This window comes from Amblyomma maculatum, chromosome 1 (genome assembly GCF_055883805.1).
Source record: "Amblyomma maculatum isolate TAMU_Amacu chromosome 1, ASM5588380v1, whole genome shotgun sequence".
NCBI lineage: Eukaryota > Metazoa > Arthropoda > Arachnida > Ixodida > Ixodidae > Amblyomma > Amblyomma maculatum.
The window spans coordinates 319,720,685-319,748,106 of record NC_139344.1 but is presented as its reverse complement, the minus strand read 5'-3'; the positions used below and the strand labels follow the sequence as shown (position 1 = coordinate 319,748,106).

General features: G+C 46.1%; 1 protein-coding gene across 1 annotated transcript in view; it reads left to right on the top strand.

Moving 5' to 3' along the window:
• Window positions 1-27,422, top strand: part of LOC146207241 (cadherin-like and PC-esterase domain-containing protein 1) — a 169,520-nt gene that overhangs the window by 7,915 nt on the left and 134,183 nt on the right. The window contains exon 3 of the mRNA XM_084576418.1: window positions 17,242-17,375. Within this exon, the coding sequence (XP_084432544.1) occupies window positions 17,242-17,375 (134 nt within the window). The remainder of the gene's footprint in view (window positions 1-17,241; window positions 17,376-27,422) is intronic.

The following is a 27,422-nucleotide window of genomic DNA, read 5'->3' as shown; positions in this document are numbered from 1 at the left end:
CGTTATCCAGACTAATACTATTACGATCTCTGCCTGCCAGTGTATCAGGCGTTTCGAAAACAGCGATAGAGTTATCAAATCACATGTTATGAGATTACACATCGTCTTCAGGTAGCTCGACTTGGGGGACACAGTTTTTAACTTGTTTTGAAGTTCGGCTCGTACTTCACGCCTAATAGCCCATAATGTCCACGAGGCAGCTCAAGGAACTGCCGGAAACATGTCTGTGGCAAGTTTTAGTCATTGCAGTGATATACAAGGGACTTACTTGCCCCTTTTTTATTTGACGCCGGAAGCACCATTCATTTCAAAGCAGTTCCTGGAGGGCTCTATTTCATATATGAGGATATACATTAAAGAACCGACATGTTTCTTTCTCACGCAACATCTTTTGTATACTTTTGTGTGAGAACCAAGCAAACTAAAACAGTTCATAGCTCCTAATGCCACGCGCTTCAAGAGTGAAATCTCGTACTATGCTTGCTTAAATCTACTGGCTTTGCTTGAGTTCATATTGAAATCAACAAGACGGTATAGCTGGCGTATTATTCATTAATCCAGGCAGAGTGCACTTCTGTACATTTAATAACATGCTAGCGCTCTTCAGTAGTCGTAGAAAATGACCCGTCGAAGGCAACAAAGCGATTCCTTTGGCACCAACTATCATTTTTCACACACAGTCGGCCGCTTCATTTATCGTTCACTCTACCGTGACCGAGAAGCGCGCAATGCATCGCACGCGGTTACACAGGCTGTCCGTCACCCATGACGTCATGTTTTATTCTGAGAGCCATGCTTACCTCGCCGTATGTGCTATTGAAAGTCGCGCATTGTCGAGCGCGGTTGACGCCAAGACGGCAACCAGTTCGTGAGACCCGTCTCTTCTCTCTTCCAGCCGCATCCATCACACTCACATTTAAATACGAAAGGCGCCGCCTCTCAATATTACTGGAGGGCCGCGCTGAATCTAAACGCGTTAATTATATTGAAAGCGCCCGTAAGGGAGCGTCTTGCGAGTTTCTTTACCAAGCTATATACACACGGTCCGCCTTCCGTATACTTCCCCCGTCGTCCCTGAATTTCGGGGGAGTGTATACAACACAGCAAGCGGGGAAGAAAGTGAGCGGAAAGCAGTAATACGACGGGAAAGAAAGGAACGCTGATGCGGGAAACAGCAGCAATGGGAGAGACACTAGTTGAACTTGGCAAACATTGGACAGTGATGGATGATGCGGTGCGTGCAGTGCCGCGGGCTCAGCTTAAACGAGCAAGCGGCGGAGCAGCAGCCAGGCGCTCACCTTCGCCGGTGGCGGTAGCTACGGCGTGGATCTTCCCAAACTCCCGCACCTCTGGTCCCCATGGGGAGGGTCCGCGCTCCCGAGTGTGAGCCAGGGGCTTTGGAGAGGAGGCGCTCGAAAAGTACGCTTCATTATATTTTCGTTTGCTTCCCGCTTTATACCGAAGTAAGGCGTCCGGTGAATTGCTTAGGTGGCTTATTTCCGACAGACTCTTGAGGCCTGGACAAGTTATAAGATACTAACCGGGAAAATTCACGACCCGAATAAGCTGTCCGGTCAACAGCTAGACGCAGGCAGAGGAAGGAATAAGCTATAATTTCCCAAAGCGCAGTAATTTTTAGTGGAGGGAAACGTAATAATAGAAAAAAATGTCTTTACTTGTCTTTAAATAGACGGGTACGTTTCGTCCTATACAGCATGATATAGGTTCAACGTGGAACAGATATGACTAAGGGGGGCCAGCACATACTCAAACTGCAGGGACCTAACATATGGCAAAGCTGAAAAAGAGGGAGGATAATATAACAGTTCAGCTCAGACTCTCCAGTTCAGGAGACCAAACGATTTGCTGCTGCTTGGAATGCTATCCATGCAAGGAGGGCACAAACCCATCCTACAGGAGGACTTCTTTAAAGCCAGTTTAACCCCCCCCCCCCCTCCCCCTTTGCCGTTTACAAAACCTGGCGCACGTTTAAGATGAATCGTAGAACCAGTTCGGTCAGAACATAATCATTTAGCCAGAATCGCACATATTAGCTGCAGCCGAGTCTCAAAAAAACAGGAGAGAAAAGAAAATCAGCCGAGCGTAAGTAAACAAGAGGCTTTTCAGAACTGAGTGACCGCATTTACAGCCGAACGAACTTTTAAGCGCATTTTATGGGCTTTAATGTAATGTTCAATCATGTCATAACTTCGTGAAATTAACTGCCATCAAGACCGCTACGTGCACAAAACTTGTTAGAATTCCTTTTCACCGGTTTGTTCTTCGTTTCAAAATATAGCTGCACTAACATTTCGCTCAGTGGAATACATGAAACGTCTCCCCTCGTGCGCACCGCCACTTTTACCGGTTTCGCAAACCTGGCGCTGTCTCACTGATGGCGTGGCGTTCGGAACCGGAAGATTTGGCGGGTTCACTCTCGGGGCCCCGAAGCTGGTAGCAAATTGCCAGCGCGGCAGAGGCACAAGGCAGAGGCTAGGTGCTTTCGCGCACGCCGCTCAAGGTGTTCGTTCCTTTCCCCCTAATGAATGGGCCTCGGGGAGTTCCCGGGGCCAGACGGGGCCTTAATTGTGTTACAAAGGAACGCTTTTAAGATTTCCTGTCTCAGATTCGAGAAGCGACTGCTGAAGCCGCTGAGAAGAAGGAAGGCAAGGAGAAGATAAGTAGTGAGGGCCCGAAGTTTGGATCGGGAACAAAAAAAGAAACAGCATGCCTGTACGCGCATTGAGACTAGTGAGCGTAAACTCTTCGGTGTCACGCGCCGCGGTGCCGCCTAGGTGTGTTTAAACCAAGCACTAACAATGAAACGGGGAGGGTTTTGAACAGCCAAACACCTTTCAACTGATGAACGCCCCGCCTGGGCCACTATTTTGCGAAGATTTTTTTCCATTGTTTATGTTGTCACCCTGTTGTTATTGGTCGGCTGCAACTTTGATTTTTCAGCGGTATCGCTACTAGCCTCAGCCAACAGGTGCCAGAAAGAAGGCTATCATTCACGGAGGTGAAAATTACCAGGCCGAAAAAATGTCTCTTAAGAAATATATATTTTTCTTATCATTGTTGTAGCGTTAAACCAAATAAAAGAAATGAAAATGTGCGCAATCTTCGCATTCATTTCCTTTTTTTATTTTTATTTTATTTTTTTTTTACAAGATGACCGGGCGTACTCTTCACTAAAAAAGGTTGGTTTGTTTGTGGCGTTTAACGTCCCAAAGCGACTCAGGCTATGAGAGACGCCGTAGTGGAGGACTCCAGAAATTTCGACCGCCCTGGGGTTCTTTAACGTGCACTGACATCGCACAGCACACGCGCACCTTGCTTTTCGCCTCCATCGAAAAGCGGCCGCTCTGTAGTCGAGCGCCCTAACCACTGCGCCACCCCGGCGGGGGTTTCGCGCTGACAATCCATTAAAATAATCAGATGGTCCTTGTAGCGAATCGTCAGCGTTTGATTTGCTGGGACAGTTTGTGCAAAGTTTTTCGAATGGTTTTAAAGGAACACGGAGAAACACTGCATCCTACTTTCGGCATTGATGTAATTCGTTTTCGTTGTTCGATGCTCTTTGAGCACCTTCTCTTTAACGGAGTCAGGATAAAAGTAAAATTATGGAAAAGCTTTGCAGTTCAGCAGCTTGCTTGGCCTGTACGTTCAATAGCTCAGCTTCTGTGCGAAAGCGTTTTGGCAGATATATTCATAAACTGTCTATCCTAACAGTAACGAAAAAAAATTCAGAGCACGAGTTCAGAAGGCTCGCTACCATATTGCCTGCGCACACTCTCTCCCCGGATTTTGTTGGTCCTCATTGTGTTTCGTCGCATTCTTCACGACGAAGCTCTGGACAAACCGTTTGACCATGTAAATTCAAGAAGCTTCCTGAAAAGGGACTATCTTTCTTCTCCAATTCAAGGAAGAACTCAAGAGGAAGCTGATTTGAGTAAGGCAGTTTTGCGGCATTCTTTCTTCCCGCCATGCTCCTCAACTCCACTAATGCAGTGAAGCAGATTAGACCAATACTTAGCATCTTTTTTTTTTTCTGTTCACCCTAACAACTCTCCACAGCGCGAAATCGACCTGAGAAAGCAAGGAAGGTATTGCTTCCAGTCATTTCAGCGGCCTTCTTTCAGAGCGAAGTGCTTTAAGACGGGCGGTAAAGAAGAACAGAAATCAAGACAACTTCGTAGAAAGCAAGAGATAAAACAACGAAATGTGGCGCCTATTCAAGTAACGGGAAAAGAAAAATGCCACTTGTTCCTGGTTTCGCGAACACCGTCGCGTTCCCAATCAGATATCGATCGGACTTTGACAGGTTTTCACAATTTACGGCTTCTTCGGTGACAGTCACCGCATCCACCATTACTCTCGGTGCAAAACTGCCCCTTTGCCGGTAGAATTCCCTTCTTCAACGCTAACGTGGGACATGCCCGCCCAACCTGGCAACAATAAAAGATACGCGGTTATTTTCATTTTTTGGCGCTCCCAGCTCAGATCGAAAGAAGGGGTAAAAAGTAGACGAGGATAGCTCTAGATGTTCGCGTTTCTTGTTTCCACCAACCTTCTTTCCCTCTCTGGCCTTTTTTTTTTTCTTTTTTTTTTTTTTTTACACCAGCATGTCTCCTCTGATATACTTCGCTTATTTTTTTCTTTTCTCTTTTCATTTGCGCTTGAATCCGGGCAGAAAATAAGTTACCGTCTTCCTATCTCCGCCGCTGTATACAATGACCGAAGCCAGCGCGACAAAGCGGCATTCTCTTCGAGGTGCTTTAGGAAATATGGCTTCTTACCTAAGTTCACTTCTGTGTGTTTTTATTTCTTAAACAGAATTGAAACTTTCCTCCTCGTCTTGGGTAACTCGGGCAGAAGAAGTGGAAAGTTTAGCGCAACGAGGCAGCTTACGAAATGCCGAACAAACCAGTGACAAATAGCTTTAGACAGGTCTACAAATGAAAGGTGGGATTGGTAGGGCTTGCCTACGTGGCAGAACTTTCTGGTTGTTTTCTTCTGTTTTTCGGAGACGTTGCAATATAAAAACAAGAAACCGATAGGAGCGACACCGCATGTCTTTCATGAAAGAGGCACGCTTACAAAATTTTATAAGACTGACAGGTTTCTCAAAATTAAAAGAGCCCCCCCCCCCCCCCCCCCCCCCACACACACACACACATACACATAAATCTTATAGAATCATTTTCACTGCACAGTATGGGGTTGTCCGGTAGCTGATGAGGTATTTTCATCTCAGTATACTGAGGTAAAGTGGCATGCACACATGCGCAGGCAACTCGATCTCCAAGTTGCATTTTCACCGCATTTATGCAGTCATGAAATGAACCCTGTTATTTGAGAAGTGGTAGAAGTGTGTCCCGTTAGGAGTTGTATCGATGCCTTATTCTGAAGGATGAAGTCTTCGGGAGGTTATAGAACAGAGGCAGGAGTTGCAAGCGAGAGAGACTACGCTGCTACAGTGTTACATCACTGGCTTCAGAAAAGTCAGCTTCATTCTGTGCCATGACTAGTTCCTCTGACGTCATGAGCGACGTCAATGCAGCACTCGTTTTTTCATTGTACCCACATCCCGTTTTCAATTATAGATAGATAGGAATGAGGATGAAAGACAGGGATGTTAACCAGAAAAGCCTCCAGTTGGCTACCCTACACTAGGGAAAAGGGATAAGGGGATTAAAGAGGGGAAGAGAAAAGGGACGTGAAGCACAGCCAGAGTTTGTCACACAAGCCGGTGGCTGTTAGAAAACTACAGTGTCTTGTATGCCTTAAAGGCGGTCGACTGTCGTGGCCACGGACCAAGGATCTTATCCGCCGTTAAAGGGCGAGGTTCGAGGCGGTCCAGCGCACAATGCAGCTTATGTCTTTCACTCACAAATGCAGGAAATTCACATAAGAGATGCTCGATCGTCTCTTCAAAGCCACAATTTTCACAGGCAGGGCTGCCGGCCGTTTCAATCCTAAAAGCATACTTGTTGGTGAACGCAACATCGATCCATAAACGGCACAGCAACTTTGCTTCTCGGCGAGCAATCTGATGGGGAAAGCGGAGGCGCAGTTCAGGATCCAGTGCCCCGAGGTGGTGGTTGCTAAACTCCCTCGTGTTCCACGCTGAAATTGTGATCTCCAGGGCCAAACGGCGTAGGGCACATGCGGCATCAACCCTCGATATGGGGATTTTACCTGGAACGCCATCGCTGTGGGCAGAATGGGCAGCCTCGTTCGCCTGGTGATTTCCCTTGATGCCGCAGTATCCTGGCAGCCACCATGAGACACCATCAAAGTGCACCGATTATCTGGTGTTTCATTTAACATGCAGTCTATGATCATAGGGTTTTCAGAATATATGGCAAGTGATGACATGATTTTTGGTGACCGTTTCAGAACAGCCACGTAAATCAATTAGGGGGTCATTAATGAAGTCTGAGTTTATTTGCGAATCTTTAGATCTATAATATTAGAGAGATCACATCTCAACGGTAGCGTCTGTGCAATGTCAACTAAGGTTATTTCCTCAGGCTTTAGATAAAACTATACAGTTAATCGCCAGAACAGTGCACGTTCTATTAATTAGGCTGGCGTACAAAGTGATTTTTCTCTCTTTAGAAGGCGCCCGCAAATTTAGCGCACTTCAACCTGGTATTAATTATTTCTCTAATGCCGGCTGTTCGATAATTTTTTTTTTTCAGTAAAGCTTGCTCATAAGAAAACTTACGAATTGAACACTTTCATAGGGCGTAATCTTCATCCCAGTGACTTACCTGTAGGCCACGTGTTTCGCTAAGGTTGTCTCAGTGTCAAGAGTGGTAATTCATCCGAGCAGCTCAACTTCACGTAGGCCTCTTACGAAACCGGGATTATGCACTCCATTTTCATCGCTTCTAGATTCAGCAGGGCAAAAGAGAGAGGAACTAAATAGCGCGCGAACATGTTCGCAAAGCGCTACTTTGATCCGCTTGGCCGCTGCGAAGCGTTAGCCAGTCTATAGGACATCCATCATTGCGCGAGGATCTGTGTAGCAAAGGTGCACCTCTTGCGCCACGTTATTATCTGCACTTTTTTTACCTTAATAGGGACGCGAATGATAGCACTTATGTTTCTCTGCCGCCCCGTAGGCTAAGGGATCAGGGCTCCTCAAGCTGCTCTCAGTTATAATTCCGGACCTCCTCATAAACTTATGTTGTTTCGTTTGTGGAATGAATTTGATGTGATTTGAATATAATGTTATATCAAAGGAACGTAATGCAGAAGCCTGCACTATGCCATAGATGAGCTGGCAGATACCGAAATGCCCTTCTACGCATAAGGCAATTTAAATAAGGAAGAGCAGAAAGAGAAAGAGATTGGCATAGTTAGACTAGCCGCACTAACACCGGGATTCACTTCACACGCATGCATGCACGCGCTCACAAAGCACGCGGAGAACACGCAAAGGCAAAGAAAAAAACGCTATGCTTTACACTCTTGCCACCAATCCTGTTTAACAGACGTGCGGTCAGTAAGAGGCTTTCGCCGCTCCCTCGTAGCCCGGCGCGTAAAGCCCCGTTAACCCGCGAGGAGCCTGAACGCGTTTTCACTGTTCGCGCGTCGCAGGAGCCTTGTCGCCACAGCCTGCGAATGTTACACGCGCCGGCGGGCGCAGGCACAAATTAGCTCGTTCTTCCTAATCAAACAGAGCCCCCACTGCGCGCGCCCACGCTTTTCTGCGCCCTCCCCCATCTCGGACTGACTACGAGCAGGCCGCAAGGAAAACAGCTCGGCGAGCGTAAACGCAAACGAGCGCTGGCATTAGCATGACGGCGCCGAGGCCGTTTGGTGCTTCTTCATAAACCTAATTAACCGCCCTGCCTGGAGCGTCGCGCGCTCGTGCCGCGCGCCGTGTGGGCCGACCGCGCCAGGTGGAAGACGCGGCGAGCTGCCTCGCGGGCTTCGTCGGCGCTTCGGTGGAGCTGAATGAGTGGTTGCACTGGCTGCGAGCAGCCCGTGCTTGTATAGCACGTGAAAGCCTCTGTGCAACAACCGCAGGGATGTTCTATAGCACGCGGAGGGCATGTTGGCTGGTCTCACAGGACTCTGCCAAACCGGAGGGAGGTTTCATGTGCCTGCGCATGCGTGAATTATATGCTTCATGAGGGTGGATACACCAAACGAACCCTTATTCGTGTCTATTATGGGTATATAGTGATCCGCATTTTATTCCGACCTGCTATCGTTCCTTAGTGGTAGCGGCGCTCGACTACTGAACCTAAGGACGTGGGACCGAATCCCAGTCGCAGTGACCGCTTTTCGATGGAGGTGAAGAGCAAGGCGCCCGTGTACTGTGCAATGTCAGTGCACGTTAGGGAACCCCAGGTGATCAAAATCTCTCGTCTCTTATAGCCTGAGTCACTTTGGGACGTTGAATTTAAAGACTAAACCAAACCAAACAAGCATTTTATGCAGTGCATATTATTTTCGACGAAAAACTAAAGATGTTTAATAGTGAATTCAACGTGTAAGGTGCAGTTGTAATTCATTGAAGCGCAACTAATTGTTCGGGTTGATAAGAATTAATTTCTAGGATATTACATTGTCTTACCGGTTATTTCGCGATGCATGAGTGGTGCGGAGAGATCGCTCCTATAGGTCCTCCTCTATTTACTGTCCTGTTTGGCAGGTCTAAAATTCTTGACGAACAAAATTGACCTTCAATCAGGAAAGGAAGCAGGGGTGGGGGGGAGGGGGGAGGAGTCAAATCGTTCAATACAAATTCTCTTTAAAAACCCGTGAAAGCTAAGCCGGCGGCGCTGTAAGTACAGGCGGATTGTGCGGCAGGGCAAACGTTTTTGCATGAATAAGTACAATAAAAAGACTACTGAAATGAAATCAAATGACCAACTTTCGAAGTTTTAAGTTAATGTGAAAGTAATTAGAATTCCCAATTCAAGGCCTTCAGGATGGAATATCTATAAAATTTCTATATCGAAGTTGTGGACTGAAACCGGAACACAAAAAATATGCTTCTGGTAGCACGCTAAGTAGGCTTCGTCGCAACGCGCATTGCTAAAATAAGAAAGCCGCGCATAGTATCATTCCAGGAATCACGTAAACGCCGTATACGTCTTAAAGGACGTAAACTGCGCCTTAATCTCATCCAAGCGGCGCCATGTTATCAATGTGTAGTGTGAAAAAGACAAATTGAACAGCTTCGCAAACTATTTTCACCATTCGATGCACCGAACTACAGTAGTGGTTCTAAAAGTTAAAAATTTTGCTCACATCTGAGTTTGATCTCCTTCAAATTCTTTGGGCATTCATGTCTCTCAAACTAAAGGTAAGAAATCTGAATGTACCATAATAATTTATTTAATTAACTTTTTGCCGTACACTCTCACATAAATACTATCCCATCACTGTACAATGAACTTGTACACACACTGCACTGAACTATATCTTGCACTGCTCTGAAAAGACGAATCTGCATTGAATAACCTGAAGCGTCCTGTATTCAGGCACTTCCATCAGCTAGAAACGCTGGCAGAAGGGGTGCAAGGAAAGATAAGAACTAATTCATCACACATTCCACTATAAATGATGAATTATGAAACTTGCTATTCTTTCTAACTACATGAACATTTAAAGAGAGTTTGGTGCCACACATTGGCACTGGCTACCGTGTTCTTAGCAACTATACGAAATTGGAGACTTAATACAGAAGAAAGCATAGCACAGTAACGCCTGATCGAATTGGCAAAAAAAAAAAAAAAAAAAACACTCTAATGTTCACTGTGTGGTAGTAATAAAAGTAATTTGACAGCATTACGGATTTTTAAAATTTCAGCAATGCGTATTTCGCAGCGACCGCTTTAAATGGCTGCGCGTCATGAATCAATGCTTCTTCTCGAGAGGTGTAATCAGAGAAGAAAAACAGTGCTAAAATGGCGAGAATTGGGCCTAGTTGGTTATTCATATTGGTTTCACCGCGCTAACACATTGAACGACAGAAAAGTTCGCGCTCCGTGTTGTTTGTCTTTTCTGTCGTTCAATGTGTTAGCGCGGTGAAACCAATAAGAAAAATAGATAAATGTACATTAGGAGGGACACAAAAGTGGTATTAATGATTCGGCTGAAACGTGCAGTAAACTCACTTGCCTGAAGCGCTCGTGGGTCCCGGCTCGACATTCGTGGCTTTCATTTCGAACCATTTTTTCAAGCCTCCTCTTCCCTCCTCTCTTCGGAGCTCCGCTCGAAATCACATGGGCATGCCCTGTTCTAGGTTACCCGCGTGCCCTGATTCGGAACGTTATAAACGTTCCGAGTTCGCGGACAAAATACATGGAGCAACGCGGACAAGGCATACATTATGCCAGGGATAGCGCCACAAAGAAATTCTATTGAGCGAGGAGAACAAAAAGACGATAAAAGCGTAAATAAGAGCTGCTTTTCGAGAGGTCGAGAAGCACCAGTACAGCGGCAAACAATTAGAAAACAAAGGAAACCGTGCTTTAAGTGTGGAAGCGGTTCACAGCTGCGCAGCTCTCCCGGGTGCAGTTATAATGGTCGGTCAGCTAGTGAGGAAGGGAGGAGGAGGGGGGGAACGTGAGGAGTGTACGGGTGTTTTGTGGCAAGTAAATAGACACGGCAGCTCAAGGTAGCAGCACGAGAGAGAACGGTGAACGAGTCCGTGTGCCCAGCGGCATCCGCCGCTATGCGTCCTACAGATTTACGACTTCCGACGGTCCGCTCGCGAGCATGCCGCGACATACGCTCGCGAAAAGAATGGCGCAAAAGCGACGGTGGTGAGACTCTCTTTCTCTCTCCCTGTACAAAGATGGGAGACGCGAGATGGAGGAAAATATGATATGAATAGGGCACCCGTAGCGAGGACTGAACGGAGTGAACGATATAGTTGGAATAGAGAGAGACGGCCGCTGTCTACCGCAGCTTGCTCGACTGCAGAGCAAGAGCTGCTCTTTGTGTTCTATATGGAATGTCACTGAGATGGGTGGCGCACCGCAGGCAGGAAGCCGCATGGAGGGGAGAGGAGGTCGGTTATGGGCACTGGCGGGCAATACTAACTGTCGCGGGCGCGCGGAATCCGAGTTATGAACGGCTGTTTTCTGCCCACCCGTCTCTCACTGGCCTTTCGGTGCAGCCGACTAGGATTTCATTCTGTTTACGTGTGCGTCTGGCTGCGTGGGTCGCCTGCTTCCCGACTGCAGGAACGCGCTATAGCACCTTCGCTAAATTGAGTGTCGCTACTAATGAAGAAGAATGCGTCACAAAGCGAAGCGCCGCTTACGACGCTTCGCTCTTTTGTAGTTTCGCACGCTTCAACTCGCTCGTGCTCTGACGAAAGTGACTTGTATGACCACGTTGTTTATGAGAATGGCCGTGGCAACGTCTGAATGTCGATTGCGTTCGCTCTTCACTGCGCTGTAGCTGTTGCTCTTTGTTCGTTTAAATAAATCTCCGGCCAACGCTAAGATATCGTAAATTATATATATGGCAATTTTACTTATGCGCTCACCTCCACACAGAGAGATATAAAATGTGCTCCAGCGTTACGTTATTTATTTTTTTTTAGAATGTTAGCTTGAATATCGAATATGGAGCAGAATATCCTTTCCTAAACTTTCAGGCGTTGCAACATTCCCGGCAAATGAATTTATTCATTATGCATGTACTATCTTTATTTATATGAGCAGTTTTATGCACTGCCGCATTGAAGGTTTATTACACTGAAGGTGTTAAACTTTCAAGGTAACGCGCTGCGAGGACGCTGTAAAAATGCAAAGTGTCGGAACCACGGTAGTTCACACTTTTTCTAAATTAAATGCTTTTCATGCTTATTTCCGGGATATTTGGAAGCCCGTACATACGACGCACATTGCGAAGCTTAGAAAGGTACCACCAAATTAAAATATGTCAATTCAGACAGCATGGGCCAGCTTTTATAAGTCAGGATGCAACTTTCCGTTAGACCGCTATTTTCGCTGCAGTAGGACAGCCGTAGGAAATGTAAATAATCACGCTTATTTTTTGTAGACATCCATTTCTTAGCTGCCAGTGGTGAGGACCATGAACAGTGCGTAACATTTTAAACTTGTAATTGTGAGAAAACTACAAAGTGAGAAGAAATCCTGTGGGAACGTGGCGATTATCGTCTTCCCCACCTAAAAATATAGCCGATACCATGTACAGACCGTTCGGAATTCCTGCGTTGGTTCTGAATCTTTAGCCCCTTGAAGCACTTGGTGGAAGCTGGGCGAACTAGAAGCATTTCTCTAGATTTCCCAGTCTTGATTCACAGCAAAATCATTTTCACAAAAATTTCCGCTGGCTACGCTTTCTGATGGTTGGTTAAATGACACCCAAGTTTAATTCACGCCTGTAGTGGACAAGAATTCAAATTGCGATGGCATTACGAGAAATAATTAGACGATGATGGGAACACGATCGAGTGCTAACCACGGCCCACGCAAGGTACGAGCTTTGGTTTCCTTCGCCGACTAAACAAGCAACAGTCTGCTTCCAAACAAGGCGTCCGTTCGCAAACAAGGCTACAGCGCCCGCAGCGCAATTACCGTCACAAAGGCTGGTGTTGTTTTATTTCGCCTTCCGGTGGTAGCGCAAGCCTCATATATGCGAGCGGAGGGGTAGCCAGTTAATTAGGCCAACGTTAAAAATAACTACCAGCTAGAGTTGGAAACGGGCGTCTGACCTGAAAGAGAAAGCTGTTTTCTAGAGCAAGCATATATATCTGAGGAGGGAAGTTTCCAGCGAGGTTAATTTTCACTTCAGCAGGAGCACGCATACAATGCGCAGTGAGAGCAGGGTCTGGGCTTTTCCACCCCACTGTGAAGAGTAAGCGTCGTTCGCTTCACAGTGCTGCGTCTGAAACATTTTTGATGCAGAAAAAACGTATGTGCTTACGTATGTCTTGCCAGCTCGCTGGAACTATGCCAAACAGGCCAGAATTTTCTAAAATATGAGGCAAGCAGTTCGTCAAAATTTACCTTTCTTTTTTCTTCCATGATCGCACAAACATAAAAAGCACTCCTAAAGTTTCACACTGAACACGACTCCCTACAAAGTACCTGCAAAGCGTTTAGGCCTTGCAGATGTTATGCATGCTGAGCACGAACTTTCTTTACCGATGTAGTGTTCCTTGGTCGAGCGCTGTGCTGAACACAAGATAAAAAATTACAAGAGTTCAACGCTGGTGAAAAAAATATTGAGCCAAAGCATTAGCTGCGGGTGAACGAGCGTTCTTCTTCTTTTCTTTTTTTTCTTCCTCATCCCCCATATAAAGCCCCGCTTTAACCAAGCCTATAGGGGTAACGTTAAGGCCAGGGTCCTAGCAGGCTGATTCTGACATAACCGTCCCATGTGAAACGCGAGACCCAAGTTGGCAGCTCCTGCCAGCCTGTGTGTCACGTAGGGTTTGACGTCACATCGTCACGTGGGTAAGACGTGCCTGCCGGCCGCGCTACGCTGAAGGCTCGAAACCTAGAGTAGTTTTGCTTTCCCAATAAAAGTGAGAAGCTACGGACGAGAACGCGGCACTTGTACGTTTTTTCTTTGTGTCCTAGTCTCCGTGTAGTGTATTTTATCGACCTGCCTCTCCATGTTTGCACCTTTCTGTGCTGTTGAGAGAAGGTCACCCACATAATGCTGAGAACGGAGACCTGATAGGAAATAGCTGCGCACCGACTGTCATATCATGGTGGCAAAACAGTGTTTATTATCAGTGACCGCGGTAAGGCACATTCTGATTGCATCAGTATGAATCATGTCTGTGTTGCTCTATTCAGCAAGAAGCACCGGAAGAATCATACTCTTATTTTTGTGTGGGTGGTAGTCCATATTAGGGAAACCATCGTTTGAAATCAATCCAGGGACTATCTTGTTCAGATTAGTCTTCTCCGCACTATGAGTCTTTATGTCAAAAAGCATGCTTTACAGGAGGCAGAAAAAAACTGGCATGGTCGCACGGCTACAGCATCTTAGAGAAGCTTCGGCCATACTTTTGCACGCCACGAAGGAAAATATTTTTAGGGCGAAAATACTGATTCGGAGGTTCGAAACCTAGAAATAGTGTCTAATGCTTGTATGTTCGATAAACTATAGCCTGATCAGGTATCAAAATCGTGACGCAACGGTCCTTTCCGTAGCGTTCAGGTTAGTGTCGTAGCATTTAATTCGCTTCCCATGTAGCATCGATCTGCTAGACAAGTTGCTGGTTGGTTTGAAGTAGGGATTCAAACCGATGGCATATGCGCTCCAATTCATCATCATCAGCAGCAGCAGCAGCCTGACTATACCCACTGCAGGGCGGAGGCTTCTCCCATATTTCTCTAATTAACCCGGTTCTGTGCTAGCTGCAGCCACTTGACCCCTGCGAACTTCTTAACCTCATCCACTCACCTAACTTTCCGCCGCCCCCGGCTACGCTTTACTTCCCTGGGAATCCAGTTTGTTACCCTAAGCGATCATCGGTTATCCTCTCTTCGCACTACGTGTCCCGCCCATGCTCATTTCTTCTTGATTTCCACTAGAATGTCAGTAACGGGTTATTTCTCTGACCCAATCTGCATGCTTCTTATCTCTTAATGTTACCCCTACCATTTTTCGTTCCATAGCCCTCTGGGTTGTCCTAAACCTAAGTAGAACCCTCTTGGTTAGCCTCCACGTTTCAGCCCCATAGGTGAGTACAGGTAAGATGCAACTGCTGTATACTTTCCTCTTGAGCGATACCGAACCTCTCATGATTAGCGCTCCAATCGTATGCTGTTAATTGTAAGTGAAAGTATCCACCGATAAGTGAGAAAGATACTGCGCCTTTTTTCCACCAAACCAACCAAATAAAAGACGTTTAACACTGCCAAATAGCATGCTAGTCTCTCAATCCTATACCGCCTAGTGAAACAATATCAGACAGTCCATTCTCTCGTGGTAATCAGTTTAAGAGGGGTTCAATTTCGGCAAATGTTTTGTGAGCACAACCATTAACGAGGAAAGCCTACAAACTATACCTGCAGATGAAAGACATTTCACCAACTAGCCCAGATCAAGATCGGCGTCGACCGTAAAAAGTTCGCTGTTACGATTATGTTCACTTATTTTACTGGTTCTTACGTTCTCTGGTTTCAGACGGTTAACAGCCTACGCTTGGTGTTGGAGGTTCCGTAGAAACTGTACTTTTGTACAAGTGCAGTGTTATTATTTCTCTCTAGAGGCGGAATTCATAATTTCCATTTATTACTTGGTTTACCTGTATGTACTTCAATATCATGCGTAGTTGTGCGAGTGCAATCGTCTATATATAAAATTGGGACAGCATCTTACTGTTTTACCTGTAGTGGGTTGATAAAAGGCTACCATTATAGAAACGGAAACTCATTTAAGGCCTAGTCTACTTCGTGGCTCGATGTCGAGAGTGGCAGGCCGCGCTGCCGACAAGGTACGGCATAGTTGCCTGAAAACAATGCACGAAGGCCTTAAAAATACTCTGGCTTGTTTTCAGTTTGGTGGTGCCAGTCGTAAAAATTATTTCATTGTTTTTGCGAGTTGCTAGTGCAATCTGGCTCGTGCGAAATAAACTTGAATAGAAAAAAAAAAGAAGGGTGCAGCAGGTGCGAAAAAAAAATAATAAACGATGTGGAGGCCTAGTTATATATGGCCTAGTTTTCTAAGTCTTAGTGATCTCATGTAGCCAAAAAAAATTATAAAAGGCAATACGGAAGCAGGTGGCAAAAAGCCTCTACCCCCCCCCCCCCTCCCTTTTCTTTCTTTTTCTTTTTTTGGTGGCGATAAGCCGCAAATGTTATCAAAAACAAAAGAGAAAGAAAGCAGCCGGGCAAATGAAAATAGCCCTTTCTACCACATTATGAAGAATCGCCCTTGCAATTGCTACAAGTGGGCTTCTGGGATATCTGCCACGTGCTCCCTGCTTACAGCCAAAATCAGCATGTTTTCTGTTCGACCGGCTGCCGTTAGTTCCGGATTTATCGCTCCTAAGGGTGATCAATTTTGTTGGCCTTTCGACTATAGTCCACCTTTCACAAGAAGTTTCGCCTTTCATTTTCACGAGGGCGCTTATGGTAACTTTATAGAGTGTGCTTTACAATAGAAAGAAGGAAGATTCAGTCGTCGGTAATATCATGGGAGCCGGAGATGTAAGAATAATGGATGACGTAGGCGAGGTTGTTGTGTCCTACAAATCAACAGCCTCACGCTGGTGAATGGAGAAATCATGTATCAAGTTCTGTTCAGAGGTCTAGAGGGAGTCGCCTGCTCTACTTTTAGCTATCAAGCTTTGTTATACTTATTGTTTTTGTTTCTTTAGGCACAGAGAAAAATACACCATGTTATGAAACTTAAATATCATAAAACCTTTATCTGCAAAAATGTACTATACAGACCACAAGCATATTCTATCTCATTTTATGGAGAGTCAATCATAACTTGCCCATTTTTATACCGTGATGACTGAATGCCTTGGTTAACTTCGGCTTTTGTTGTGTTCTATACTCCGGCTTTAACCAGCATTAGCAACTGATGCAACAGGTACGTTATGCGGCTCATGTTTTGACTTTATTGGTTTATCATAATGACTCCGGAAGTAAGATTTGTACGCTGTGAAAAATCACTACTTTCCCTTCCTTCTTTTTACACTACCATTGATGAAATATCGGCGAATACTTGGGAAGCAATGAAGAATATTTTTCCTGTTTGCGAAGATAAGAAAGAACCTAATTGTTGTTTATTTGCTTAGAAAACTAAACTTCTCGCACATTTACGCATTTCTTATATATGTCCTATAATGTACATGATATTGTTAATTCCTTTCCTTAACACTGTTTGCAACTTCGTAACTTGAAAAATGTTCATGTCATTATTCTCTGTTTGCTTATCTACTGATTTCAAGTGATTTCTGCTGAATACATTTGTTGCTACCCTATTGTTTAATAAAGCGACTGGCTCTAAAAATACGACAGTTGCATGCTTTATCCGCAGATCTAGAACAACTTTCCTTTTCCTGCGCAGATTCCAAACAAGCAGTATAGCCTTTTTTTTATTTTTTGTAGCCGTGCATGGGGGAAGTGAAGATAAGTAATTGATTCCTTGTGCCTTTCTTAAACTGTTGAGGGAAAGTTTCGGTTGGTTCTATTGTAGTCTTCGGCTTGTTTTCCCTGAAAAGTTCTTTTTTTTTTCTTTTTTCTTTTTTTCATGCAACAGGACTGGGCGACTCCAGCGGCAGCGGGTTGCAAAGGAGCGCTTCGGATCACGGTGGGCACCCACGCAGTCAGAGGGACGTTCAACCGGCCAGGTCAACCACGCTGAACGACAGGCTGCGCAAGATGCTTATCGAGGTGAAAACCTTCGTGCAATTAATTTACTTGCTTTGAAAAAAAAAAAAAAAAAGGAGTGATGAATTGGTGGTGCACGGGATGGTGTGCTCTGACAGTCTGGTCTGCTTCTGAGTTGGTTACCCGTGCTACCTGTGCTGTGCAGTTATGTGATATTATGGAAACATGCTTTAATATAGAATGCTTAGCCCCTATTTTCATTCATTCATTCATTTCGGTGAACATACAAATTGGTATAGCAGAATCTATCAGTAAACTGCATAACATTCCTTGCGTTATTTTCCCTTGACAACTATGTCAGATAAGAAGAGATTGCGTAAGAGCGGAAAGGAATATCTTATGAAGTCCTGCAGCCGGTACCTGGATTAACAAATTCCATTGATTCAGATACGGCTGCATGCCAAGTAATTGAAGAGGTAAACAAACAAGAAATAAAAGAGAGTCTTGCGTCTCCTGCGCATATCTGAGAAGAATTATACGCTCGTACTCCTCACTGCTGTCTCTTGAACAAAGCGACTGCGTAGCCGGTTCTATATTTCATGCGAACGTTGGAGAGGACCCGCTCTCCGTCGCGGCTGAACAAACTGATGGGGGCTTGCGGTCCATATTCTTTCGGGAAGGCTTCCTTCGTTAAATTGTTATTTTCCAATTTTTGCCGGCATCCACGTACCGTGCACGAGCGACTTCGCTCATTTATTCGCGTATTTTTCTCACAAAAACTAAACAAACGTGAGAGCTCTCTTTGCTTCGCAATCTCCGACAAACATCGCGGCGGGCCCTGTTTTATTTCTGCAGCGAAAACCACTTCTTGGGTATTAAATGCACGTTCACGCAAAGAAACAAGGCCTCGGAACCCTATATCTCGCTTCTCTTCCTGTCTTGTGCACAGCTAGCTCATCTCGAAATCCGAGCGCGGAGCGTTCTTGGTACTTCTTTTTACGCAGACGCCACCCCGAAAAACGCTTGCCCGGCGCATCCGGCGCGGCAGCCGTAGTACCTTTATGCGGCGGCGCACGCACACACGCCAGCAGGCGAATAGAAATCAGCTCCTTGTGTGCCGATAGGAGCTCCAGCGTCCGCGTGAACAGCGGCCGAAGCGGCCTACACAGCGATACCAAGCCCGCCACGCCATTCCCAGCGCCGTATTTGGTCCGAAACAAGGAGGGGTTCTGGCCACGAATCGCTGATCCACTGCCTATCGGGCGGTGAGGAAGGTGGTTCGTACAAGACAGCGAACGCATGGAAGGCTGACGGGCACGCACGCACGCTTACGCTCAGCAACGCGGGGAGTAGACGTCGAAATAAAAGGGGCAAAAATTATTCCAGGCCGACAAAGAGAGGGCGAGATCGGCCGTGCAGGCGTGCGCTGCCTATCGGTGCCTCTTCTATACGACTCAGCAGAGCGCACGATCCTCTCGCAAGAGCTCACTCACGGCATGCAGGAGCAGAGGCGGGGGCCCCGGTCCAGACTGCTTCACACAGCGATGCCTGAGTCACGCTACACGCACGCACGGCACGTCCTCGCATTTGTTTTTCTTTATTTGTGATCGGTCCAGGGGGGGGGGGGGGGGGATGGGAGGGGGGGGGGGGGGAGGGCTGCGCTGGAAAATGCGTTACGCTGCACCGTCTGCTTTTTCGCTCCCGATCGCTATCAGTCTCTGATTTTAAGTTATTTTGTTTCTAACATACGACGCACGTCGATTTTGAGTGGTTTGGAGTCACTGTTCGGTGCAGAGGGCGAGTTTCTAATAAGAATAGCCGCCATTTTTTTTTTTTTTCAGTCGTTGTTGACTGGTGCAGTTCGACTAGGACAATGAATACCAAGTGTACCAACTTCATTCATTGCGTAATCGTGTCTTATTTCTCAGCCTCCAACTTTGCAGCGTTGCATGCGGTGTCGGTATGACCCTCAAGTTTACTTCATTCTCTTTCACCATGCGTCATGCCTACGAAAGTATTGCGGTCCAGCCATACGGAGACAGGAAAGAAACCGAAATTGCAAAAATATGCCTCGGTTTCTCTTCGCCTATGTCTGTTTCAAGCCCTATGGCCATGTATATAAATATCCTCCCAATTATTTATCTAATTCTGTTTGCCACGCAAGCCCACGATCTGATTATACCACGAACCTGATAAACAGGGACGGTCTTTGCGCGCCAATTTTAATAGCTATTGGCTGAAACTGCTGCCTCTAATACACCCTTCAGAGAGAAGAGAGCGCGGTGTAGTAACTAATTCATCCATCTGCCGCACGCGCTGACTGACAGCAACAACACTGCCGCCTAACAAGGCCCGAGACAATCGAGGCGTGAAGAAGAGTCGAGACGGGAAGCCTGCTGGGGGCGCCGCGGGGGTTATCGAGTAAAGCGTGCCCATCAATTGTTGACCGTGCTTTCCTCATTTCGGGGACTCCGGGACACGAGGAGGCCGACAAGCGGAGGCCGCGAGCGGGATGCGAGCAGACGTGGCTTAGAGAAAAAGGCGGCTGACGGATGCCTTCGCCGCGGGAAGCCCGGTCACGTAGCCGGAACAGAGGGGAAGTGGAAGGAGGGGGGGAGGGGGAGGAAGTAGGCAGAGATAAGGGTAGGAAGAACGCGAGCCAGGATGGAAGTGTATCCCTCTCAGAGCCAGAGCGATAGGGCCGAAGGAGCTGCGCTTTGATATTCTTGCCGCAAGCCCGCATGTTTCCACTCTCCTCTGTTTAGTTTATCTTTGCCCCCATCTGCTTTCTTCTTTTTTGCCTTGACGCCGTGAGACAAAGCTTTTCCCCGTGGAGAGGCCGGGGACTCAACGTCTCCTTTCCAGCCTCCCTCTACTTGCCTTTATCCCTATTCGAGTTGGCCATTCTCAGCCCATACCAGAGTGTGCATTTACGCATTCGTGACCGCGTGTGCGCAGGCCACTATGAATAGGTTGCGAATAACAAAAAAGAAAGCAATGGCGGAAATGGAACGAAGAGCGGCTCTGGCCGAATAGCGTTAGAGGCAGGATTCGTGGCATGCAGAAAAGCGCTCATTTTTTGCCTTTTTGCCGCAGAGTTCCAGCGCTTTAAAGAGCGTTATTACCTCACTAACGGAGACATGCGCAAAGAAATATAGCACGCTTTATGGGAATAATTAGTTTTGTATGACTGCAATTTCGTTGTTTCAGTCCCTCTTGTAGGTTTCGAATAATGATGAAGCCGCTGTGTAAGAACTTCAGTGCACGTAGACAGCATGTCAGTGAATAAAAAGGTGTTGAAACTGATCACAAATCCTCTGTTGCGGTCATTTTGAACGTCCGCAAAATGCATTTATACATGATTATTCAATATTTAATTAAATACCTAGCTGCTTCGCATAAGTTTCTGTATTTCATTTTCGTTTCTTTCTTCCTTTTTTTTTTTTTTGATAATGACGTAAATGTATGCTGTTTGTTTTCGAGGTGTGAAACCGAAGATCCTGATTGGAGCATTTGTTTGAAAGCTCTTCAAGCGCGAAGTATTTTGTGAACCGACGACAAAAACAAAACATGCAAACATTTCGCCACATATGGGACGCTTCCCATAAACTGCTCATTTATCTTGTAACAAAAAAGGCTCAACCATGTCGACGAGCACCGTCACTCGTAGTTTTTAAATGATAATTTGTAAAATTTTCGAGAAGCTATTACGCAAGGAGTGGTAGCATATGAAAGAAAACAAAAAGTTGGAGTGGGAGTCTAATGTGGTAGACAGGTATTTGGCTGATGAGATGCAACTGTCCGAATATTGTTCCAAAAAGGTTCTCAATGCATCGTTTCGCAAAATAATCCCCACGGGGTGGTTAGCGTGAGCTTGTGAACTCAATTGTAAAGCTTACGTGACGTTTGTATTTGCTATATGGTTTAAGAACACTGACAGCACATCTAATTACCAAGCCGGATTAGCAGCCTTTGAAGTTTTGATGCCTGATGTTCCCACTTAAAAGAATTTCGCATGCCTTCAAGCCCATTTCCTTTCAAGACGTTTCTCTCGAGCATTCCTGACTTGCTTTAAAGGCTGCGGCGAATTGCATTTTGGCGCGGCGTTTTATCTGCCTAATTCACTTGTTCATACTCGCTGCCATCTGTGAGTGGGGAATCTTCCTTGAAAGCGGCACATCCTTCCGAAAGGCTTTGTAACTCAGTTTGCAGATATGCACAGGCTTCGCAATGTGAATCGCAGTGAAGGCAAATTCCCTTACTTCTCGAGAGTTGTGAAGCCAGTGCATTTGAGGTTTAAATCACCCTTACGTGGAAACAGCCACACTGTCCCCGTGCTCATTTTGGCTCGTTCGAGTACTGTCTCTCCTGAACGTCCTCAGGTTCTTCTTGCCTCGTAATTAAAGAGTATTAACTATCCTATTTGATGACCTAATTGATTAACGACGTAGACAGAAAAAGCAGATAGGTAGGCCTAAAATCAATATACTGGAGCCTAAGACAGTGTTAAACAGCCTAGGAAAGGAACAACAGTTTACAATAGGTAGCGAATCCCTGGAAGTGGTAGGCGAATATGTCTACTAAGGACAGGTAATAACTACAGATCTGGACCATAAACGATAAATAACTAGGAGAATAAGATTGGGATGGAGCGCAATCGGCCAGTACTAGCCTACTATGACCAGTATCGCTCAAGCGGAAGGGATATAACAATTGCGCCTTACTTGTATTCACCTTCAGGGCCGAAACGTGGAGGCTAACGAAAAGGGCTCTACTTAAGTTGAGGACAACACAGATATGGAAGGCGAAATGATAGATGTAAGTTAATAGGTAGGAAGCGTGCAGAGTGGGTCACAGAAATAACTCAATTTACTGAAATTCTAGTGGAAATTAAGGAGAAGAAATGGGCATGGGCAGGACATGAAGTGAGAAGAAAGGATAACAGATGATTCCTTAGGGTAACAAATTGGATTGGAAAGGAAAGTGCAAAAGGAAGCTTTAAAAGGTTAGCTGGGCGGATGAGGTTAAGAAGTTCGCAGGGGCCAATTGGATGTAGATATCACAGGACCGTGTTAATTGGAGGAATATGGCAGAGGCCTTCGCTCTGAAGTGGGTGTATAGTCTGGCTTTTTATGATGATGATTATGATGACGAGGTATCCTTCATGCCTACTCACAGTTTTAGGGCACTCTTGCTAGGCTTCTAGCTCAAGGCCACCTTTAAAAAGTCAAATACCTGGCATAGTAGCTGGCGCGTTTCGTCACTTGTTAGGATTAAAACTTGCCTTTAATCCTGTCTGCGGTGAAAACATTTCAGTAGAAACTAAATGTAGGCCCACACACAAGATTAAGCAAGAATATGGCATTCGTTAAGGAAGTTATCTGGTCGGAAAAATTCGGAGCCTGCTCCTGTGGCTTGCCTTATGCCTATATTGTTGTCTAACGAGTAGAAATGAATGAATTGGTCAATCGGACAAAATAAATCAATCTGTCACCTGATTCATTAGGTACAGGGTATTTATTTATTTATTTATTTATTTATTTATTTATTTATTTATTTATTTATTTATTTATTTATTTATTTATTTATTTATTTATTTATTTATTTATTTATTTATTTATTTATTTATTTATTTATTTATTTATTTATTTTCAGAAAAAGGTAGAAAAACGTTCACGAAGAATCGCAAGAACAGGCTTCCTTAGCCTTTCTATCGCAGACAGTGCTTGCGGATGGCCATATTCTACTATATCCACTTTTATATTCAGCGCCATATTGTTTTCGATTTTTAATCATATTGTATCGCGTTTGCACCTAAAGTTGCAGCTCTTTCGAATCCCATATTGGGGAAAACGACGCAAAGCTTTAGTTACTACTGAAAACATCTTTTCTGGCATGCAGAGAAGCCCATCAGCATGAAAGCAGAAACCTCTCGGAAGGAGAGGCTACGTCGTGTATTCCTCTTATTTTCTTGTCTGATTGTTACTGCTGACGCCAATGGGACGATGGTGGTTGCATTTACGCCTCCAGTGTCAGAAAAGAGTAGCAGTCCTCGTGCATTAGTATTTCGACCAGGATAAAAATGATTCACCAGCGGAATTCCTAGGCAATCTACCTACTGTTGCTCAGAAGACATGAAGGACAGTATTTACCAACGTTTCAGAGGAAAACGCCGCAGGGTTTATACAGCACGTGGACCTGAGGACACGGAGCGTCTCAGGAAGACGTCTTGCAAGCACGTTGGAAGGTATCCTATGTGTCTGTCACGGTCACAAAAAAGTTGAATTACCTAAAGAGGCGAAATCTTAAGGCAATCTCTAACGAATCGTTCCTCGCCAAGGTGAGGGGGACAGCATTGTCACCACAAGAAATATACTTTGTCTTGATGTTTCCAATCTGGAAATCTTTGGCAACGTGGAACGTAGGTAACCTGTCGGCAAAATTCAGGTGCGCCCATTTTTCCTAGATGAAAGTAGCAAGGCGAGTGTTGTTTCTGACGACGACGGGTACAATAAAAACCAAGGTTTACCGAAGCTGCTACCATCTAACGTGTGTATTGTTGACGTTAAAGACCTTGGACGTTCGACAAGTCTGAATTTCTAGCTTTAAATGTGATGTTTGCCGCCGAATGTCAAGGTAGGCTTTATGAGACACCTGTCTTCCCACATCGGACCCGGCATTTGAAATACCGCAGCGGGGAGAAGCTTTCCCGTGCCAGTGCTGCACCCGTGATGGAACTGTGTGCGCAGTGAGGGCATCAAATGGCTGTAATTGCAATGAAACGCATGTGATCGCCTCGAGGGAGGCTTCCGAAGCGAAGATGTGAGATCAAAATACCAAAAATGATGAGGAATCACTCCACGCAACAGGAGGTGGCTCAGGCGGTCCCTAGCCGCAGAAGGATGTCTCTCAAGCAGCACCAATTTGCCTCTGTAAGAGTTCGAGCGACATGAGCAAAGGCGCAGCGGGCTCAATACTGAGGCATGCAGAAATCGCCCGCGCCTCTTCCAGAGAAGCATCCGGGTGCAGTCTGTGGTGTGGTGACATAGTGCTTCCACTTCCGCTGGATACTTCCGCTGGCAAGAGGTACACTTGCTGAACACCGAGTACAGAACCTGTCGATTGAACCTTCCCTAGAGCAGCGCATGGTACTCAACAAATTGGATCTAGTCATGTTGCCTCCTCTACCGCCGCCTTCTCCTCGTACTAACCAGCCTCGACCAGGAGAGTTAACAGCAAACGAGCAAATCGTAATGGTAGTTAAATAGCTGTTTTCTGACCTGCCCGGGGCTCTTCGTGGAGCAGATACGCCGGCTGCCAGGAAGACATTGTAATATTAACCGCGGTTGACCCATTTTTATTAGTCTACGTATCGGCCACATATTATGACTTCGCTTCCCTTGTTGCGAGTGCAGCCTCTGTATGTGTCCAGTTCACTGTATCCTCACTCATCTTTATCTTCTCCCCCTTTCTGTTCCTTCTCACTTCTCCGTCAATGTATCGAGTAGTAAGTTCTTATTAAGACCAACCTGTCCATACTTTCTCATACATTAAATGAGTCCCTTTTTGCATCCGTACATAAGCGTTACTCAATCAATACTGAATGGTTTGGATGTGCAAGGTGAACAGATCGAATACACCGGCATGCAAACTCCTAAAAAGAAAAATACGAGGCATGTTCCTGGCGCCAGCGTTTTGGAAGGTGTCTTTACAGAGCTACGAGACCACGAAGAATTCAGTTCAGATTAACAAGAAAGGTTTAGGTACAGAAGCACAATGCAAAGACAACCGAGGGTGAAAGAAATGGCATAGGCCGCATAAAAGCGGCATAGGAACCGACACAGAGCGTGATCCCGAACGAGGAGAGGCCTGCCGATCGATGTCTCTTAACAGCTGAGGAGGCGCATGTGAAGAGAGATACCCGGGGAGGATGCGGGGGGAAGGTATGCGTCGTCTTTAACGCCAGAACCACCAAGGCGACCAGCGTGCTGGCTCTTGCCGATGGGATTAGGCAGCGCCGACGAGGGCCGGTTGGTCTTGGCACGCCATCGAAGGAGCTCCTCCTTAGCCCTAAACACTTGACGGCCCGTGCTGTAGTGCTCTCCGCTTGCTTCTCGCCGACCTGACGCCGAAGGAAAGGGCACGGGTTCGCGCCCTGACTCGGTTCTTGGCGCATCGCTCGTGGCGTTCGCCTGCAAAGCTCCCTCGTCTCCTCTTTTTTCTTCTCTCTCAATCACGTCGCTTCCTCTCTCACAGCGAACGTTTTGTCAGCGTGATAGAGAGTGAGCTTGGATTCCGCATGACAGATTCTCTGCCTGTCCTTTTTGTCCCACAAAGGAGCGAGAAATATCTGGGCGACGCTTTTCACCCTGATTTTGTTTGTTTGGGCCATCCATCGTATGTCTCACATGGGCTTCCGTGGTCACGCGTGTTGCAATTTGGTTTTATTGGCGACACATTGTTGCGAAGTTCAGGGAGCACCGTGTAGGCTGTCAGATAACAAAAAAAAGCAACGAAGACTTCTCAATACAGCTAGGCATTGAGAAGTTTTGAACACAGTGTAAACGTGCTAATTGGGAAAAGGCTTCATTTTTTAAGAATATCGAGGAAATGTATTAGAAACGAATGAAGCAAATTGAGCAGCAAGCGTATGACAGCTCAAATTGTCGGCAAACGCATACGCATATCAGAAAACAAAACTATAGGAAGGTGCTCAATTGCCTGTCGAGCAGCTTCAGCTTTGAAGGCCTTTGATTCCAATACCAAGTATGAGAGGGTGAGAAGTCTGGAGTGGCAGAGAGGCCAGCTAGGCAACCCTCAACTGGCTACGTACCCCACAAGTGGGATGGGGAATAAATGGAGAGAGAGAGCAGGAGGATGGGAATACGAGCTCAGTTTCGCAAACCTGCTCCGGTCAACATTGTTAGAGTGCAAAAGCCCTCTGAATGTTCGTATCCTCGAACTCAGCCCTGTGGTTTCCAAGATTTTCAACAGGGCCTTCGCTGTTTTTCTCTGAGAGACATATTTAGTCCTAGGGCCCAGAATCTTTACTTTGGCATAGGGACGAGGATGAAAGCAGCGCACTGTGGTAATAAGGACACCACGCTCAAGCTCAAATGAAGAGACTCCAAAGTAAGTGTTCAATTGCCCCATCGTAGCCGCCACTCTCATAAGCTGGGGAGTATTCCATAGCGGGAGAGGCAGGATGGTATAGTCGTTTGAAAGAAGGCGCTGAAACGGTGTTACCATGCCTTGTCTCCAGGCGTGAACGATGACTCCAAAGTCATGTTTCAGGCAACCTCTCGCAATTGTCTTGCTGCATCGGCTTTTGTGAGTGGTATCCCAACAATGACGGCGCTACTGCCAGCCGATCAAGCTATGTCATGAGCTTAGTTTTATATCATTCCTCTGCGTCCTGGTAGTGGAACGAAAATGCTATTGTGACATTCTTCCAGTGCAAGGTGTTGTAGATGTATTATTGCAGCGACTCGTCGCTCGTAGTTCTCATGGTGTCCGGAAGATTTGAGAAAATGCAGGGTGGCTTTAAAATCGCAGAGCACAGCTTATATATGTGGTGTCTGCTGACTGATGCTCCACACAGCCGCAAATCTTGCGGCCACTTATGCCCCTGTAAGTGTTGTTCTGGCCGAAATTAGTTGGTTGACACTGGCTGGTCTCGCTAGAAAGATCACAGTGCAAGCTGAGCTCGTACGCTGGACTGATTCATCCGTATACAAGTGAGTACAGTCGTTATACTCGTCGCAGAGTAAGGGCAGTGTCAAATACTTAAAGGCTTGAGTTGGTAAGTGCAATGTCCTCGCTACCTGGGACCCGTGAGGTGCACACGTGGGTTCCGCAGGCACCACAGTGGAGAGGGAGGTCATGCCGCCGGGGGAAACTGTGAAGCGATGGACAACTGCGGGGCTGCTCTAACCTCGGGGGCTGCTCTCTGTGCCGGTACGGGTAAAGTTGATGCCGAGAAAGGCTTGTAAGTTGACTCATGTGCATTTACAGTGTGCCGCAGGCAACATATGTTGAAAGCTGATGGTACTTGACGAATGAAATGGCTGAAACTGTAGATGCACTCCGAGGTCGGCCTAGGCATGCGCG